Consider the following 20,250-nt stretch of genomic DNA (forward strand, 5'->3'; position numbering starts at 1 on the left):
CAGAGGAGGTGAGCTGGGTGGGGCAGGGAAGGATGGGTAGGGGCAGGTAGCAAGGTGGGGCGTGGTGTGGGGTTAAAGATGGATTGGGTGGCAGGAGGAAGAAGAAGAAGACCTGTAACCGGAGAAGGGGGATGTGAGGGTAAAATTGTCAAAAAAATCTTTTGATAAGGGATGAACATTATTTTGGATAGTTTTGTAAACCAGAACTCAAACCGGTGTATTTTTGTTAACTGGTACAATGAATGGTTAGTTTTTGTAAAGGGGAACTCAAAAGTGACAAATCATAAAATTTACCCTAATCTTTTTCATAAAAGATTGCATATGATGTGGCGAAAAAAATAATGCACAATTGGATGATCACCTGGACTACTGTGCTCAATGAAGTTCTGGCCATCAGTGATACCTCTAAATTAAGTCAGTTCTTTCTCTGGCACAACTCTATCCATTCAAAATGGAGAATGGAGCCAGACTGGGCAGTGGAGTAAATCTTGGATTCAACTTCTCAAAAGCCAGCAACAAATAAAATTTCAAACCCAAAAGAAACATACCATTTCGATATGGTGGATAAATATAATGGAGAATAATTGGAACAAGAACTGAATCACTATAACTAAAGCACAACAATCCTATTATTTTTTCCCAAGAAAAGAACCTAAACCCAATATTTTTACAAAGTCTCATGTATTGAAATCAATAGTTTCTAATTCTTCTAACCAACATAGGCTGTTTGATATTTGAAAACACAGCTCTTCATCAGGCTTGGTGGAATCATCATAACCTTCCATTATTTTTCAGGAAATTCTGCACAGTATGGAAACAATCACAGTAAAATGGGTAATTAAAGTTGATAAAAGGAAATCAGGAACAAAAATTCCTGAAGTTAGGCAAGTGACCATGTTCCATAGAATTACCAGAACTGGGCTCTGACTGTCACAATTGATCTTCATTTGGCCTGGATCGCGTGAGCCTCCTACGCCTCCTTGGTACTGGGGGAACATCTTCACCAGTGTCACTTGCCACATTCCAGTCATCTTCATCATCATGCAGACCCAAGAGGTTTTCACCCCACAGATTACGGTGACTGGATAGTGATCCAGATGAGCGACGATGACTATTCCAAGCCCTTACCAGGCCCCTTTGTTCTTCGACTGGGGCGAACATCTGAAATAGGAAGAACGTGGTCCACCATGGACCTTCACTTGCGCTGCTTTCCCTGTCCAAAGAATGTCCATCTCCACTCTCAATAACATAATCCCCAAGAACAACGGCTCCTGGCATAGCCGAACGAATGGCGCTTACAATGTCACCATATTCTCGCTGATGCTCAAGGTGTCGCCAAGCGCGTTGTCTTGATGGGTCAACATCAGCAGGTCGTGTTGTTGGGTGAACCCTCCTGGCATGCCTCCGAAGTTCCCTGTAGTTTCCAAAGAATGAGCAGGACTCTCGAGAGCAGCCCCTTCGTTTCAGGTCAAGATACTGTCTAGCCTCCTTTACAATTTTCCAGCCTCGTACAGCCCCTCGGCACAAGGGACATTTCAAGTTCATGCCTAGGTCTGATAAATTCCCCTCTTCACAACCACTCCTCTCCCTTGATGTCTCAGGTGGACCCATCTCTACAATGTCATCATCTCGGGTTTCTATATTCCTATTTGGCTCTTCACTTCTACTTGCTAGTGCTTCTAGTGAGGCAGCTGAAGTTCCTTCATTATTTTCATCTGAACTATAATGTTCATGAACTTCATCTGCCAAGCCATTCCTCATTCTCGAACCCTCAAAGCTAGGTTCAGAACTATGTCCACGACGAGGCCTCAGACCAAGTATTAGGCTGTCTGAATTTTCGGGGAATGATGATCTGGATTCTGAAGAGTTGTTTCTAGTATCAACTCTACTTTTTAAACCGATCCAAACAATTTGAGTGCCTGTAACTGGTGTCGCAGATGTAAGACCTGCAGCCCTTGTCATGAGAGCTGCAGATAAGGAGAACAGCATTATGTGGATGGTCCATGCAGATTGGGCATGAAGCCTCATCCCATTCCTTGCGCAGTGCACGGATATCCGTGTCAGCGGATGTGCTCCCTTTCATATCTGTCATCTTTTCTGTACTGTAGTAAGTTATTTAAAAAATTAAACTGATCAGAACAGTTCTGTATAAATAGTAGACAATATGATGAGAGCAACAATACATTTGAAATACAGTAATAACCAAGTGTACCGTTCACAGAAAAATGGGTTTAGATTTTGAAAAGCTACATAATCTATAGATAGGTAAACATATATTTGAAATGAGAATCTTGCATTCTCAGCATGCAGAACAGGAATGTCCAGCTTGACCTCTGGGACTCTAAACAACAGAAATAGATGAACTCCCAGTCAACCAGCTTTATGAAATAATAGTTCATATCATCCCAGTATTTCTAAAATCTATGTTCACAGGGAAATTAAGAAAATCACTATAATTGAGGAAAACAAGAAAAGGGTTGGGAAGATTAACACAATACCATTCAATCCTTTAGTCTAAACTCTAAAATTTTTAAGGAAGTTAATATAAAGAAGAGAGAACACACATTACAAACATTGAGCACCCCTGAGTAGCTCCCAACATCAAACCATGTATTGTATGTAATGGAAGCAGCATTTTCGATACCTGGTGGTGGAGAAAGCCAACTTTCTCACAGTTTCACAAGCTACAGCAGTAAATTTATACTATTACACCCCAAATATATACTTCCTCATCTACCAAACCTAATTAGATAATCCATTTTGTCCTTGCAGTCTGACAGACTTCTCAACTTACACTACTTTCATTATTGTAACTCCCAATAAGCATCTTTCCACCATCCACATGAATCGCATTCAAATAAATAGTTAGGATAACTACATCCAGATGCAATGTTACATTAGAGGACTTTGCTAGCACACTCCCTCATACACTAGTGGACTGCTCCTCTCAGTGCCATTAAGCTGAACTTTTATGGTAGCCCTATATGTAATCCTGGATTCCTGGTCCAACTGGAATCAATGGGTTCTTTAGGAATCAAAGGGGTACTATATTGTTACTCTGGGCCAAGCAATGTATTTGATTCAATTTCTGCAAGGTTAAAGGTGGAGATGGAGATCCTTGTGGAGACATGCATCTTATTTGGAGAGCTAGATCATTCATCTTGCATTTACCTGGATGGTGAAATCAGCAAATGCTCTAGCTAATGAATTACTGGGATCAAACCAGAAATCAAGAGAGATCAGACTACTAACAGAACTCAGCAAATATAGAATATCAGTCTGAAACAGAAACCAGAAATCGATTCCAGTATAGGAAGAAATTGAGAAATCAGATATGGAATAGGACTCTGTTAAACCAATAGTGATAATCAGATTATGAAACCAAGAATGGGTTAAGAGTCAGATCTGATTCACAGTTCTGAAAACAGAATTGAAATAACATTCGAAAAATTTGAAGATTTCAGATAAACCTAATGCGGGTAGGACTCCTTGAAATTGATGTAAAAAAAGGGTTTTGAAGGCTGACTTGTAAATCAGAAATTAACAATGATTAACCAAATTCAGATCTAAAGTTTAAGAACTTAGAACAACAGCTAACAAAATAATATGAATAAAGAACTAAACTAAAAAGAAACTTGCACAAGAAAGGAAGAGGAAAAAATCTAACATGTATTTGATTAGAAAAAAGAAAAGAAAAGGAGGGGATATGACCTTCGAATCAACACCAATCAACCAACTGATTAGTTCAATTCTCCTAGGAGCCTATCTATCAAAAAAATCAACTGAATCACCACAGCAGGGGCTGGAAATGCATCACCATAGAACCAAAGGCAAAAGGCCAACTTTGTTCATCAAATTCGAGTAAAAGGCTGTAGCCCCTTACAAACGTATATAAAAGACTCAAAAACAGACTCAAACTCAAAACAGAAAAGGCCTAAACCAATCCTAAACTCATAAGGTATCTTAAACTAACTAGGAAACTGAAATAAGTCTCGCACTCTTAGAAACCTGTTCCAGCCTAACTAAAACACTTGATAACAAATAAATAACGAAATAGGACTCTAACTAGACTAACTAATAAATTATATCTCATATTCAGAATTAAACCCTAAATATGAGGCTGATAAAAGAGACCAATTATATCAAAAAACCCAAATACTAAAAACCAAAGGTCCATAGAACCCAACCATGGGCCCAAATAAAGTCTTTCGAGGCCCGATTAGACCAGTTGTACAATCTTAACTACATCTTTGATAGGCTGATTTTTTTTTTCTGTCGCACTATATGTTCATGTAGCTTTTCTTTCCTCCCTAATAAAATTGTTATTGATCAATAAATAAAGAAGTAATTGGGATCATCAGTCAAAGCTGAAATTTGACCTATGAACTTTTTATGTTCTATGGCCCATCCAAGATACTGCAAATTCATATTTACCAGAATAAATGAGTCCGGTGTTGTTATATAAAAAAAAATCTTTTAAAGTATAACATTATAATAGAGTTTTCTTTTTTGTCTAGTACCTAAAATACAATTTATAGTTCAATTCTTTTCAGAAACCACATGATCAGCACAACAACTCATGTAGCGTCCACTGAAACCCATATAAGGAAAAGCCTTGGCTAAGGATCTGTGTTGCATGCAGAGGACAGAATGGAGAACCATCATTGCCCAACCCAAGAGGCAAGAGACAAAAAAAAAATAGATTAGTAAAATATCCTAATATTTAGACCTATTCTTCCCATACCCAATATTAATTTAACTGCTCATTTTATCCTTTTTTTTTTTATTTTGCTATTACATTCCATGAAAACCCAACTCCGCTTCGACAGAGGACTAACAAGCACTGAGAGTACACAGCAACTGTTAGGAATCTCTGCCTCATGCCCTTCCAAAGTGTATTAAATCACGAGCAGAATATGAGTACAGCCCAACTACTCCTAGTCTCACCACCATGAGTAAATACATCATTTTGCAGATGTTCTATAAACATGGGTAAAATAGGTAATTGGCACAAAAATCACATTTTTGGGTTAAGGCTTTTTGCATCTTGCTTTGTGCTAATCTTTCCAGCTTGGAACTCTCAACACTAACAGAGACTGAATAAAAAATTTTGCAGGTAAACTCTAACCAGTGGACAAAGGTATGATCAAATAAGGGGAAGCAGAGATACTAAACCAGAGAGTACGAAATACAACCCTAATTATTTAGATATGAGACAAAAGATCTGGGACTAAACTGAATTCTGGCATTTTTAAGTAGAAGCAGCACACCTTGGCAGAATGATGAACCTATTGCCAAATAATATTTCTGGCTTTTCCCCTTCCCCGTCCCAAAAAGCTCTTTTCTCAGATAAGAACCTATTAACATCACCCACTAAAAACAACAGCAAAAATTCCTTCAGGATCTCTTAAACAACTCTTTGATGGCAGCCGACATAGAATAAACTCAAATAACCTTCTCCATCCCTTCAACACATGGTAACATGCACAGTATAACACCTTGTACAATCTCTCTGAAGTTTTTCCCTAGAGCAATAGATATAACAAGGCAAATGGGAATGGAGGACTAAACATAAATTAGACAGTGTTCTACTCAGCTGTATTTGATACAAAGAAAAGAAAAACCTTTCAATTATCAGCAATCGTAAATAAAAACAATTTGTTGCAAGGTAATATCATAAAATTAAGTATATTGCCAACCACAAATTAAAAACAAAAAACTAAGACTTTTGCATATTAACAAAGCAATCAGGCATGCCAAAATGCGGCTACCAGGAGACAAATTTATTGCAAATGAAAGGATGTTAAATTCTGACACAACAGTAATTCAATAATATTGATACTCACCCAGCGAACAAACTCTGAATATTATTGCCTTACTTGTAGCTTCTGAATCCTGATGACACTAATCAGCTTTTTTCATGTGAAAGATTTTGAAATTTTGTTGGAGAAAATCTTATACAATCCAAGTCCTCAAACTCCAAAGAATGTAACAAATAATCCAGTCTAACAAATCTTGAAGAAAATACAGCCTTGTACTACAGCATTAACCACTATTCACGATCCACAAAGTCAGCAATGAGTCCTAAAGCCTGCACTTGTACTGTGGAACAAAGAGGATAGTCATGCACACATTGTTCCAGTAACAAAGGAAAGCAAAAAATGGTGTGATCAAATTAACCGACCAAAAAAAAATCTGACAGCCAAAAAAGAACCCTGACCCCTTGTGTAGAGGCTCAATCTACACTGAAAGGCCACAGTTAGAAATAAACGACAAATACAACCCGATTAATGGGGTGGAATGAAATCAGAACAGTTTAATACATCGTCAAATAAAAGCAGAAACAAATCCAGAAAATGTGCCGATTATAGTAGCTTAGTTTTGAGAAAGAAAAAAAACACAAACTTCATAAAATATTCATCTCATTACAAGAGAAAAATAAATAAATAACCTCAACCTCACAGTCTATCACCCCCATCCAACAACTGGTATAATCTGAATAATCCTTCAACCTATCAAAAACCCACCGATCTCATTTAAATCATTTAAAAGAGGAAAATTTTGAGAAGGGGAAAAAACTCAGAATTTATAACAAAAACTCCCTAAAACCCATTTGTGTTTAACGATTAAATTTTTGCGATAATAAAATCTCCTTTTTTTAAGAGATATCAACTTAGATACCCACAATACAATTAGGCAGGATATTTCCCAATTGCACCAAAACTGAAACTTTCTGAATCCTATCACCAAAATTCATGGAACCATGAACCAAACCTTAACAAGATGCCAACTTTATTTTTGTCTTTTTCTTTTATGATGGGTAACAAGTTGCCATTCTTTCCCAACCAATCCAATCCCCAACCCTACACCTAACCCTAACCTTACTCAGACAGCCATTAGTGCCATCGGAGAAATAAACCCAAATTCCATAATCAAAGAAACAATATAAGCATATCAGATTCGTCAAATAGATCGATAGCCAAAAATCAATGACAGATCCCAAAACACAAGATACATGTACAAAACAACGAATCCAATTTACCAGTGAATTAAAAAATTGAAAACGTTAAAACCGACAAAATATCTTATGATTTAACAAGGAAAAAGGTACGGATTTTACAACAATCGGAGAAGGAGAAGAACTTAGGAACCGCTGATGCAGAGTAGGCTTGTGTCGTTTGTTGTTTGTTTTGAGTTTGATTATTGATCACCAATGAAAGTAAATCTTCTTCTCCTCTAATAAAGAGAATGGATAGAAATTCTTGAAAAGAGATTATAAATAAAAAACTAAAAAGTTTTGTGTTTACGCATGATCAAGGCACATTTCCTTCCAAATCCTATTTAGTGTAGCAGAGAAGGAAAGAGGATAGAAACTTGGAAAGTCCAGAGCTTCAACTTTGAGCGGTCAGGGACACAGGACTCAGGAGTCGAGAAGGTCTAGGGAGTAATTGAACCGCGTGGTGTGCCATAGACGGCATTGAAATCCATTATACGTGGCGGACATGCAACCGATGCAAGTGGTTGACTGTTTTTTGGCTCCACAGAACGTGTTGATTGAAGGTGTGAAGGGTAGAAGAATGGTACATCTCACACACACTGCAATTTCCCAACAAAATCCCTTGCAGTCTTGCAGCTCGCCCTATAGAGACTCATTTTTTTAACCTTACTTGAGCCAGAGTTGGAATCTGGGTCTATCCGATCCGGTCCTTTCCGGTCCAACCCACTGTGGGCTACCCAGCAGGATGACAGCTTTGGTATATTGTTTGACCTGAGGGAGGATGAAATTTCCATCCTCCATCCTCTAACGGATGTGTGAATTGTGAAGAAAAAGCATGAAACTATTACTAAAGGGAAAAAGAATGCTAGCTGGTCGCGTGGCTCCTACACTTAATACTAACCTACCTCTATCGAAATTAAAAAAAAAATACATCTATGTTGATGCCTTTGTGTATATTCTCATTGGCTCCCATGTTGTTGCAGGTGCTACATGACCACATAACAATCTGTTACACTAATTTTTTACTGGGAGAATGCAGAGACCACACGAGTGCAGCAGCCACTGAGAACATGTGTTGTGGCATCTGTGGAGGTGGGATTTCCAACTTTCATGGGGGCAGGTCGATCATTTTGCTCCCCACTATGTCTGAGTGTGCCCCCTTAGAGAACATTTCTCCTTGTTTATTATCAATCAAATTAGAGAAAATGTTGGGATTTACTGTATTGAAGTGAAGTCAATCAACTTAAATCCAAAATAAGAGACAACTTTACAGGTATTTTAAATTGAACAATTGTTTCCTCCACTCATAGAGAATAGTTCACCCTCCATCCTAGGATTCACAAACCCTTCCCAGGGTTTTTGGTATGTTCCAAAATACTCTCTCAATATTTTTTCCCGTCCTCTATCCCATTCACCGTGGGTGGAAGGAAACTCGGTTCTTTTAAATTTGAGGTGGTTTTTGAAGAAAAATGTTTTAAAACTCTATAGCACTAGGTAATTTCATAGTTGAAAAATCGGGTTTTGACTGGGACAAGTCGCCTGAGTCGAGTCAAAATTTTAAAAACCTGGTCAAGAGTCATGTAGACTAGGCCAGGGTAAAAAATGACGAGACTGGGTCATAAATGATCCGAGTCAAATAAGACTCGGTATCTTTTACCCGAGTCATGACAAAATCGACGAGTTTAGTCGTTTTAAAAAAAAATTATAAAACTAGTTCACTTAGAAACGGTGTTAACTAAATAGTAAATCCATAATCTAAAACGATAAGAAAGCCTCAATTTCTCGACTCCCTTCTCTTGTTCAATAGTATAAACTCAAAATGCATTGATATGTGATTACTTGAATTTTTTTTTTTGTTGTTTTTCCTATTTTTTTCTGTATTTTTATGATTTTTACTAATTTATACATATTTATTGCGATATAAAATTAAAAAACTTGACTTGTCTTGACTGGGTTTGACAAGACCGAATCACCAGGTATTTCTAGAAGACGAGTCGAGTCAGAAAACCTAGTTTTCCAACAATGGATACTTTTCCCTAAAATTTTTACTTTTCATATTTCAATTAACTTGCTTTCATTAAAATAAGAAAAATCAAGCTTCCATCCCCACCTTGATCTTGGTAGACAAGTCCACAACTTTGGGTCCATATGTGTTGCCAGATAACTGATAATAAGAGATAAGGTTCATCGTTAGGTATCCATAATTTTAATTTTAAGGCCTCATGAAACATAAAAGGCCAGAAAACAACTAGTCACCATATGGGTAGTTGGTACTAGTTTAGGTATTTCATTTTAGGGGAAGGTGGTGAACATGAGGCATAGGATAAGGATACACCCACTAACGTGGATTTTTTTATTTATATTTTAGAAGTCTTAGAAAAAATAATGGAAAAAATCGAATGTGTGTAAGTATTTCCTATGCCTCATGTCCTGAGAGTCTTTTTCCTTCACCGTGGGTGAAAGAAAAGTACACTCATTTAGGGCCATAAATGCTATGCACCTTATTGTATGAAACCGATAATATTCCTTATTGATCCCTAATATTTTTTGTGCATATCCGAATTCTCCCTTGACCATGGGTGAAGGAAAACTACCTATATTTGTTTATAGGGAGAAAGAACTCTATATGGGTATAGTGGTCTACGTTAAATGATCGCCGCAATCCCATGGAAAGATAGAAATTCCTGGGGGTGTAGTGGTCACTTCATGCGACTCTCACGCACTAGGTAGCGTTCTCTTTCTATTGTTTTATATTAGGGACTATATTTTTTCATGTACTCACTCTTCTCTAAAGATGACAAATGTTCTCTTCCAAATGTGTGTCCAACAAAATTTGGACATCTGTGGAATGGTATGTCAATACATGGAAAAAAATTCTCTCCAATTCCCTAAAAGTGAAATGCAGTGCAATTTGGGGATGAGAGAAGTTAAATCCAATGGTGCCGAGCTCGAGAAGAAAAAAAAAAAAAAAAACTAAGTCAATTGAGCTCAGCACCGTTGTATTTAGCATCTTCCACATGTTGAACTCTCAATCTTGAACTACATCGCACTGTACTTTTAGGGAATTAGAGAGAGTTTTAATTCATCAATACATGGCAATGTAAACAATTGAATTTGATGTTGAATTTTGACATGTGGCTTATCCAAACTACTCTTTAGATATCCAATAGTCGGAATAGCCACATCTGCTTTCCAGGTAGCGAAACTAATTGTATAGGTCTAAGGAAGTATTTGGAAATGTCCAACTGAGAAAATATGCTCCAAATCCTATGAACCATGTGGTGGACGGTGTGACAACTTCTAACTCTATGGATTAAAATTCTACGGCCGAATTCATTCCTATGCCCATTACCCAACTTGCATTCAATTAACTCCAAATTGATGCAGGAGCCACACAACTAGACAGCGTTTGTTTATTTTCCAAACAAACTAAAACACATGAAGACAGTCAAGCGACGAAAAAACAAATTCCTTATTAACCTTCTCGAGTGTAGATAGACTCAACGGCAGCATAGAGACATTATTTATGAAAGAAAAAGAACACGTGTTGTCATAATCTTACACACTGATTTCACACCTTATTGAGAAAATCATGGACATCCTCCATTTTTAAAACCCATAATCTTACATCATTTTAGAGACTTGGAGTGTTGTGTGAGAGTGGCTTTCATGTTACCTGCTCGGTCACAGAAAAGAATATCCACTCCACCCTCCCCCTCAGCTCTAGGTAACTAGGTTCCATAAGATGAGCAGCTAAGCATGAAAAACTAATCCTATCATTTAACTAATTGATTATTAATTAACAAAGAAAATTGTTAATTGTAGCATGGAAGTTATAATGATCATATCGATGTCCTGAGAATAATATATAAAGAAGTGACTAATACAAAATTATTTTTTTTTAAAAGAAAAACCGAACCTGGCTTCGCCTCAGCGGTTTGGGGCTCGAGGTTGGCAGCCTTATAATCCAACTTAAAATATGTTTTCAAAATGTTGTTGCTATATCATACCATGTTATTTCCCTTGCCTAATTAGTTAAATGACTTGAAATTATCTATTAGTCTATCCAGTACAAGTCTTATTGTTGTAGACCTACTTCCTCCATTTATGTTTCCAGCTCAGGATTCTCTAATCTTATCTGTTCCATCTAATTAAGGGCTGGGTTATTGGGTTGCCGGTACTGCCATGCGCCCCCACACACAAGTGCAGTGAAAAGTACCACCTTACCCTGCTCAGGTAAGGTGCTCGGGCAGGAATAAGACAGTATATTCCACCTTGCTTGTGTGTGAGGCACACACGGCAGTAAAGACGGGCAGAACTGTGAAAATAGAGGAATCGAATTGCTATAACTATGATGTTCTTCAAGGTTGACGTAATGATCATGCAGAGCATTGGCCGCAGGAACTGTTTGATATTTTGCTCAATATTTCTAAGTATTTGAAACGTTTTGTTCGCGTAAATATTATTAGGACACAATGCCATACATTTAGTAGCTTTCTTATCTGGCTACTAAGGCTGTGGATTTACAGTTTCTGGCTATTATTAGGACACATTAATGCCATACATTTGGGATCTTTTTCTCTGGTGTCACTCTGGTCCATAGAGGATTCGATCCAATCTAGGATAAAATATGGGATCCAATCTTTGTAGACTTTTATTCAAGAAAGAATACGTAAACACAAGTAAACTAAAAAGAAAAGAAGAACCAATAATAATATATCTAGAAAGAAGAAGAAAAAGATTGTTTTGGATTCGTAGCGTGTCTTTAACGCACAAATGACGACTGGGAAGGTCTAACAACTTCGTGCCTACCTTCTTCCTGTAAGGGTATATTCGTATTAAATCCTTGCCGTCATGGCTTACAGGGTTATCTGCTCTGCTCTGCTTGCTCAGAGAATCCTCTCCCTATAGTTAGTTATTCTGTTAAATTTCTTTGTTGACCCCGGCATGCAGTCAAACATAGCTAGCGTGCAAGACCAAGGAAATTAAGAACAGACGATAATGAACATGATTGGATGGAACAAAAAAGGTATCAAAAGATAAATAAGATCTGCTTCAACAATAATAAACCAAAATGGAAGATGAAAAATGTTTTTGCAAGTCACAAATTTCAGAGGAAGTGAAGTAATCGAATCGATGTACAATCCCCCACCAGATGAATGTAACAATTACACCAAACAAATGTATATATGTTTGTTACAACTTACATGCATGTTGTGAACTTCCAACATTGTTTGTTCTCCTTCAACTCTATTCTTGCCTGATTTACCTGTTTCAGAATAATTTGGTTCGATCCTGGTCACAAACCCTGTTTTGTTTCTCATCCGCAGAATCACTGGAAGTGGATTAGTGAGACAGATTTTCCTTCGAATTTCTCGAGTCCTTTAGCGCATTTCCCAGCATTGAGGGCACGCCAAATCAAAAACTCATTGTTAGCGGATCATATTCCCATTGTTTCATCACACAAACTTCATTGGTGTTGTTGACCTCTCCCCTTCTTGGATTTGCCCTTCTTCTCCTGCATCTTCTTTTTCTTTGCTTCAACCGTTATCCAATTATAATCTACCGGTATCACAAATGGGTCTTGAATATCTTCAACTCGATTGGTTGGACCTGAATTCATGGAAGAGCTCTGACGGTGGTAAGGTGTTTTTATCCAGTTAAACCATGATGAACTTGAGGACTGCATCACTGAAGGTGTTTCTCGGCCTGCAGAACGAGGGCTCGAAGGAGGGGTGCAGAACTCATCCAGTGGTTGCAACTCTTCAAATTTTGTAAAAGTAACCAGCACTCTGATAGTAGGAACCACCGGAATAGCTACCTGGACATGAACTAAAGATTATTATCTCAGCAAAAATATACCAAGAACAATTATCAATTTGCATAAAAACTAATAACACAAAATCTCTCATCATGCCAAGATGGTGTATACATGTACACTAGTACTCAGATTAATAATGACAGCAGAAGCAGTGTTAAGGATATATTCTAAGAAAGGAATCAACCCCCCTGCTGAAGATAAATGACATATCAAACCTCAAAAATAAACAAGAAACTTATAATCCACCAATTCATGCCTATACTAGAAACTAGAAGGCAGCAGGGTATTTGAATGCTGAAGAACCATACAAGTGTATTCTTTATGGGCCTCACAATTGGAAAATTATTCATTAGTCAATGAATAACAGGGCTGAAATTTTACTAATGATATTTTGCAAGAAGTCTTCATGTCAATCTAAAGCTACAAGGGTTCCTCTTCTTGACAAAGTGAATATTAGAAAAGCTGTCATTGTATGAATCGAAGCAAGTTTGTAGAAAGAAATACCTGCATCAGCATTAAAAAATCCAACCAACTCATTGGGTGCCAAACTTCCAAAGATTAAACCATTGAGACCCCCAAGTACTGTAAGAAATGTCCTCACAGCCTGGCCCCAACCTTGAGAACAGGCAATTCTACAAGGCCCCATCTGTTTTCGGGGATCTTTATGCCCTCCAGTTTCCTGCCCGGGCCCAGTTCCTCTAACAGGGGGAAGGGGGGGGGGGTTGAATGACCACCTTACCCCTGCCCGAACACTCTGCCCGGGTGGGATCCACCACCACCCTATTAGAGAAACTGAGGAACTGGGCCGGGTAGGGAACTGGAGGAGATAATTTTCCCTGTTTTCGGGTAAAATCCACGTAAAGGAAAACCTTCTAGTAAAATCATTGTGCACTAGTTTACTAGAAGGTTTTCCTTCACAAGGATTTTACCTGAAAACAAACGGAGCCATAAACACGTTAAATTTTATTATTTTTAATTGCTAAAGGAAGCTCAAAACAGTATATAGCAACAGAAGTGTTGATGTAACAACTAAGCTAGCTGCCTAGCCCTAGGTGACAGTTCGTCTGGTTGCCTAGGTATGGCCACTGAAATTTCTTCCTAGAGTTCCCCGACCCTTCGAATGTTGAACACAACATACAAACATAATGAAAAGAGACTTATTATGACATGGTATAATGTATTACACAAGCACCCCCAACTGGTGGGAGGGGGGGGGGGGGGGGGAAGAAAAAGAAAGAACAATTCATAAAGCCCGCCCCCCCCCCCCCCTTCAAAAAAAAAATAATAATAATTTTTTTAGAAAAATAAAATGATATAATATGGTGTAAAAATAGTATATAGATCATGTACACCACCCCAAAAATAAACATCTAAACCTTTGCCCACTTGGTGGTTGATAGCAAATACCCATGCTCAGGTGCATAAGTGGGAACCCAAGCTAACTACAAAGTGACACCATCCCTATGCATGTGTTACCTAGACCAATACGAAGTGCGTAGTTGCCTGGGCCATACTTTGGGATTGTCTTGACAACATTGAGCAACAGAGATCTGCATTTGGGCATACCGTTTATTTAATAGATCATGTAAGAATATGAAAACTTGCCACCAGAAGTTGATAATGATATTACCTTTAAAATACCCAGAACTGGAAAGTTTGATGGATGATGAATGGTTTTAAAAACATTTACTTAAATGATACTAGGCATAAATATAAAAACATTTACTTAAATTATATAGGCATAAATATCTCCCATTTCACCTTCAATCTCGGCTTGGTTTTTGAAAAAACCAAGATATTACAGAGATCTCGGCGAGATCTTGTTCCATGTTTAAAACCACAGCCATGAGCTCTTTTTTTAGATAAATATTGATGCAGATAAGTCGCCCAGAGGGTTTATTCTAGTGAAAATAAGCCTTGGGTTGAGTTATGTATCCATTAGGCCTTTGGTTCCACGTGTTCTTTTTTTTTGTAATGGGCCACTTTAATGAGCCTAAAATGTGGGTACAAGGTAGGCATACGGGATTAGGCTTAGTAGTAGCTTATTTTCATTCCTAGTTCAAGTAGGAATACTTATCTCATGATCAGCAGGTCTGGTCAGCAAGGAATTCTGGTTGATGGTATTCTCTAAGGTGAAGAACTCCGCAAAAGTTGAGGGTGAGCTGATGGCCAGAAGTCCTCAATTGCAATTCATGTCAAAAAAAAATTGCATTTGGGATCCCAGATCAGAACATTAATTATAGAAAATCAAAAGAATACTTGCTTGATTAATGGAGGGGAAGGTGAAAGAAGAATAAGAATAAGGAAGAAAACCCAGACTTCTCCTTGCAAGGTGGTTGCAAGAATTAAACACCAACCAACCTTGATCACACACAAGGATCTGGATCAAACACAAAAGGGCATCACGCAGGAAGAGAGGAAGAGCAGCAGCTTCAACTTTGGTTATTAAAATCGTGTGTAAGAATGAGCCCACGGTTTGCTTTTATTGACAATAGAAGAGAAAGAGTTGGAGTTGGTTAGGGAGACCCCTTAGCGGACTCCAACATTACGTAAAATTATCCCTTTTAAAGTCTACTAGCCTATGTCAACCTTAAAAGTGATGTGGATTCAGTTTTAAAACATAAAAAGAAAAAAGACACTTTATTTTTCTGGATGAATAAAAAAGAGAAACATACTTAGTTGAACCAAAATAGAAACATGACTTAAATTGGGTCATGGTTCAACCAATCTGAATCAAAGCAAATTAAAACATAATAAAACATAAAGAATTAACTTAAAAGTGGAAAATAAAAGGAACTAAACACAATAGGACACGCCTAAGTTTAACCTCTCTTGGTTTCATAGGATATAATATAAGCAAATTCATAAAAAATAAAAAATAAAAACAATAAATATAAGGCAAAGGATATAATATAAGCATATTTATAAATAAATAAAAAACAATAAATATAAATCAATGTAAACTCATGAAGTGTCAACAAGGCATGCTGTTGCCTAGGACCCAAAAAAGAGCCTGGACGCCTAGGTGAAGCCTTGACAACTATGGCTGGGAGACTGCCAAAACAAAGCTAAATGCTTGGAACATGTTCTATAAAAGGTGTAGGGATTGGTATTCTCCCAAAAATGCAAGGCTAATAGAGAATAATCGGTGAAACTCTTAATACAGGCAGTAAGCTTCCTATGAAAAGCAAGTGCCAATTTATAAAGCTCCTTGATCCATTTGAACACAGTACTCTCCTCATTTGTCTCCTGTGAGTTTGTATAATGCACCTTACAAGCCAAGAAGCAAAACATGTGGGATTTGTAATAGTAGCCATCCTACAAAGCATCTGTAAGGAAGTAACACAGGTGGTCAGAGACAGAATTACCACCATGTTACTTGCTAGATTATCAGGTGATCATTGCAGTTTTCAGATTGGGGCAAGACTTACCTAGGATTAGCAATGACCCTTGAGAAGGGAGACAAGTTATGATCTCAAACCATTCTCCCTTGATGCAGCATATAGAAATGATTGACAGATAAAACTTGGAACCCAGAAACTTCAAGCATTCTGTGTCTAACTCTCAAGGGATATCATACACGGTTCAAAAACGCGCCGGAATTTAGACGTGTCCAAGACGAAACAGGAGGTGAAACCCAGAATCAGCACTGTTTTGCCGAAATTTCGTTCTTTTCTGTCATGTCTACATTGTAGACAAAAATGCACTGTTTCGGTGAAATTTTGGCCATTTCATTCATTTCATTCATTTCGGCCGTTTGCCCCCCAAACCAGTCTGGCAAAAAATGCACTATTTCAGTGAAATTTCCCCAATTTCGGTACATTTCGCTAATTTCGGTCTGACCGAAATGGCCTGCCGAAACGAGTTTTAAAACTATGATATCATGTGAGAGACAATCCAAGCATACTGTGGACCTGTGAGCATTATCCTTGCCAACCCTGGACCTGTGAGTATTACCCTCGCATACTCTGGCCCATAAGTAGTCAAACTCTATCAAAGCTGAGGTTTTAGTAACCCCCCCCTTAAAGACCTCAGGATATCTGAGACTCCTGACTTGGGATACACTTGTGATAAAGGGCAAGTCCATCACTGTATTTGGTTGTCCACATTGGTATAGATCCTAATATAGCCCACAGATGCATAAAATTCTAGTCCTTTCAACATTTTCTTCTCTTTCCATGAAAAACGCTTGACCATATTTATCAACATCTGAACTACTTCCAGCTAAAACCAGCACTATACTACAATGAAACAAATGGAACAAGAATACTCTGAGTAGCCATAGAATGGTTTCTTTTAGACAGAAATAGTGCTCCACAAACATTAAGCCCAAATTAAACCGGGAAACCCATACTATAAATATTGTTCACACTCAAACAACAAAACCCTTCTTCAACCAACAATTTTTTTAGATTTTCCATGTCTTCTGATAAAAAGTTTCTTACACTCACTGCAACTCTAGTGCCTTAAAGTGCACAGGAAACTCTAAACATAAAAAACAGGCAAAACAAAGAATGCCATAGATCTAAAACCATATAATCTTTCTCCAATCAACCAATTCCTATACTCAAACTAAGTCCAAACAAGATATGCATGAACATAAAAATGACATCGGAAATCCAAAAATTTGGATTTCACTTCAACTTCACTCTGTGGGTTTTTTTCCTATCAATTGGGGCCCTCCCTTCACCACCCCCATGGGGATGGTCTACAGGGTTCATAACTACTCCTATTACTACAGGACGCGTTTAAAACAGCTCATTCTTTAGACTTTATCTATATCATCAAATTTAGTTCTTTGGAGAAACGTTAGGCCAAAATCATGTTTTGTTGAGAATTTTCCAATCCATAGACATTGCATATGGCAACAGCAATTTAATATGACCAAAGTTTTTTTCAACCATCCTGAAATCAAGTACATAACAAGAAAGATAATCATAACCTTGCTAAGAGAGTTTGATCTTATTCATATGACGCTGTCAAACTTACCCAAATAAATGATTCTTCCAGTACAACAGAAAGTTAATCATGTTCGGTGTGTCTTTTCTTTAGATTAAGACATGCGACAACTGACAAGCATGAAAGGTACTTTTCCTTGTTTAGAAAGGAAAAAAAAAAAAAAAGATCCTTCTAAACAATATAAATGAAAACTTTTCAGCAAAAAGAAGATAAAGCAGTCAAAGCAAAACAAGATACTAGTCAAAGAGCTACATCTAGAGTTGGTTAAGAATGTCAGCACCTTAACTGGAAAGGTTCCTGGTGGAAGCTTTGTTGTAAGTAGTTCTCTTAAACGACGAATAGCTTTGACCTTGTTTGCAAGAATGTCAAGCAAAGGCAGCAGTTCGTCAGTTCGGAGAGGGAAATTGGGAGAAAGCCACAAAGTAGGCCTCAATCCTTTCTTGTACTCGCTTTCACGGTTGCTGTCCTTACGTCGATTTCCACTCTCAGCAGTCACAGAAGACTTCTTCATGTCCCTTCCTTTCCGGAGTTCATCCCCTCTTACAGAAATCTCCACAGACCGTCTTCCTTGTCTGCTCTGAAATCTGGATGGGGAATCCCCAAGCAGATCACTTACCTTGTCTTCAACACAAAGAGAACTTCTTGGTGGAGCCATCTTTTTTGGCCCATCATGTTTTGAATCCCTCTTTCTCCAGCCACCAAACCACCCTTTCTTTTCCTGCTTAGCATCACTACCATTGATACAACTATGCAAATCTTCAATGGGGAGCTCCCGCTGCTCATAGCAGCTATGTCGATGACCAATGATCCCATCAGTAAGGCTATCCTCAGTTGTCAACTCTGATGAGTCCATTTTAAGTGCATTTTCCAATTGCCTCCTTTCATCCTCTGTCAAGATGTCATCATACCCCTCACTCTCAGTGTCATTCTCATTGCAAGACGAGAAGAATTCATCATCTGTCATAGCACCAGGGACCCGCCTGGACTTTACACTTACCACTACATTGTGCATATCATACACGTTAGCCTTCCATGAGCCAACCATTTCTGTCTTTTCCTGCCTTCTCCAAGTTAATTGAGGTAGCAGCACTGCCTGAGTCACATCAATCCCGGGCCTGAAGATGTTAGTTTGAGACATTGCGGCCACTTCCTGCTGGACCTCAGCTTCAGAGGCTTGAGATCCAGCACCATCCAAAGCATTCATAACTTCTTTATCCTTGTGTGAAACCATACATAGAGTCCCAGGAGAGACCTTCCCATCCTCAGAGCCTTCTCCAAGGAACAGAATACTCTGATCTGACCTCTGAATTCTTAATCCATCAAAACCAGCCAAAGTCATATCTGCCCTCAAATTCGCACCCCTCTTCCAAATCTTGTAAGTGTCCGAAGGTGCAATCCTTGATATGAACGGGATCACAGAGCTCTCAAAGTGGAATGTTATCTCCATGTAGAAATCCCTCATCCTCTTCATGGTACCTATCAGGCGAGGAAGTCTACGGCACCATTTCGCCCAAGCCAACGGCTGGTACTGCCTAACTATTATCATGGCTATGCCCTCTTCCCTGTTGCAAATTGCTTCTTGGAGAGCACTCCAGCCCTGCTCATTCTGCAAGCTCCAGTCTGCTCCCGCAACCATCAGCATCTCAGTTGCAGTCTCATCCGCAAGTTTGACAGCCAGGTGGAGAGGAGTTTCTCGGTTAGGAACATCACGGCGGTCAATCACTGCAGAGATAGCATCCGCCTTCTCTTCCTCCGCAATCGATGCAGCCTCAGTCCGAATCTCGGTTGGATTGCAGAGCCGCGGGAGACTGCCAAGTATCCGCCTAAGAGCGGCATGATCCCTCGTGGCAACAGCCTTATGTACGGGGCTGTGAGCATATTTTGAAACATCAATTCCCGCCATGTCTTAAGAGATTAAGATCTGTCTGGAATTCCGATTCAATCAAACCCAATTCAGAATCACCCAAAATTGAAGAAAACAGCAACAACAACAACAAAAGGTCTCCTCCTCCAAATCAACCCAATATGATGAATAACCTTTAAAGCCAATGCGCCAACGAACAGAAACACCTCAATAAGATCAAGGCAGGCAAAATAAAGCGCACAGACCTCCGAATTTAATAGAACAAACTAAAAACTGAAATCAAGAGGATTCACAAACATCAACAGAAATAAGAAATCCCTCAAGAGGCACAAATTTTCACCCAAACGAATCAAGACCCATTAATCAAAGTATACGCAGAAACACCAGAAAAGAACAAGAACCCACTACACTGGGCACCCGAGCCGATCCGAATCGACAAAGGAAAGGAGACCGGCCGGGTCCCAGAACAGAAACCCTGGTTCAGAAATCTCACCTTCTTTCTTCCTCCCTATCCCAAGAATCAAACAAAGTCCAGAAACGAAGAAAGGCTCAGAAAGTGAAACCCACCAACACCACTACCCTCTTCTTCTTCTTTTCTCTCTCTCTCTC

At 38.6% G+C, this 20,250-nt stretch overlaps 2 protein-coding genes across 7 annotated transcripts; both read right to left on the minus strand.

Moving 5' to 3' along the window:
* Positions 1-640: 640 nt before the first annotated feature.
* On the minus strand, positions 641-7,309 carry LOC122667620. 5 transcript variants are annotated; one of them, XM_043863975.1, is made up of 5 exons: positions 7,121-7,309; positions 5,847-6,102; positions 1,890-2,097; positions 912-1,762; positions 641-801 (listed from the first exon to the last, which is right to left on the minus strand). In XM_043863975.1, the coding sequence occupies exons 3-4, from the start codon at positions 2,090-2,092 to the stop codon at positions 931-933; spliced, it is 1,035 nt and encodes a 344-aa protein (XP_043719910.1). In that variant the 5' UTR covers positions 2,093-2,097; positions 5,847-6,102; positions 7,121-7,309; the 3' UTR covers positions 641-801; positions 912-930. The 5 variants fall into 5 exon arrangements, with proteins under 5 accessions (XP_043719910.1, XP_043719906.1, XP_043719908.1 ...); XM_043863971.1 differs by having other exon boundaries at positions 912-2,097; positions 7,121-7,307; XM_043863973.1 differs by having other exon boundaries at positions 912-2,102; positions 7,121-7,307.
* Positions 7,310-12,029: 4,720 nt separating this feature from the next.
* Positions 12,030-20,250, minus strand: LOC122667618 (ankyrin repeat domain-containing protein 13C-like). Of its 2 annotated transcripts, XM_043863967.1 has the most exons (3): positions 20,221-20,250; positions 18,058-20,137; positions 12,030-12,818 (listed from the first exon to the last, which is right to left on the minus strand). In XM_043863967.1, the coding sequence occupies exons 2-3, from the start codon at positions 19,678-19,680 to the stop codon at positions 12,468-12,470; spliced, it is 1,974 nt and encodes a 657-aa protein (XP_043719902.1). In that variant the 5' UTR covers positions 19,681-20,137; positions 20,221-20,250; the 3' UTR covers positions 12,030-12,467. The 2 variants fall into 2 exon arrangements, with proteins under 2 accessions (XP_043719902.1, XP_043719901.1); XM_043863966.1 differs by having other exon boundaries at positions 18,058-20,228.

This window comes from Telopea speciosissima, chromosome 7 (genome assembly GCF_018873765.1).
Source record: "Telopea speciosissima isolate NSW1024214 ecotype Mountain lineage chromosome 7, Tspe_v1, whole genome shotgun sequence".
Taxonomy (NCBI): Eukaryota; Viridiplantae; Streptophyta; class Magnoliopsida; order Proteales; family Proteaceae; genus Telopea; species Telopea speciosissima.

Bases quoted from the DNA above. Each gene is read 5' to 3' on its own strand.
- LOC122667620 (XM_043863974.1), bottom strand. From the start codon at position 2,028: ATGAGGCTTCATGCCCAATCTGCATGGACCATCCACATAATGCTGTTC.
- LOC122667618 (XM_043863967.1), bottom strand. From the start codon at position 19,680: ATGGCGGGAATTGATGTTTCAAAATATGCTCACAGCCCCGTACATAAG. The intron at 12,819-18,057 runs GTGCTGACATTC...GTTCATGTCCAG, and splicing joins CAGGAACCTTTCCAGTTAAG to GTAGCTATTCCGGTGGTTCC.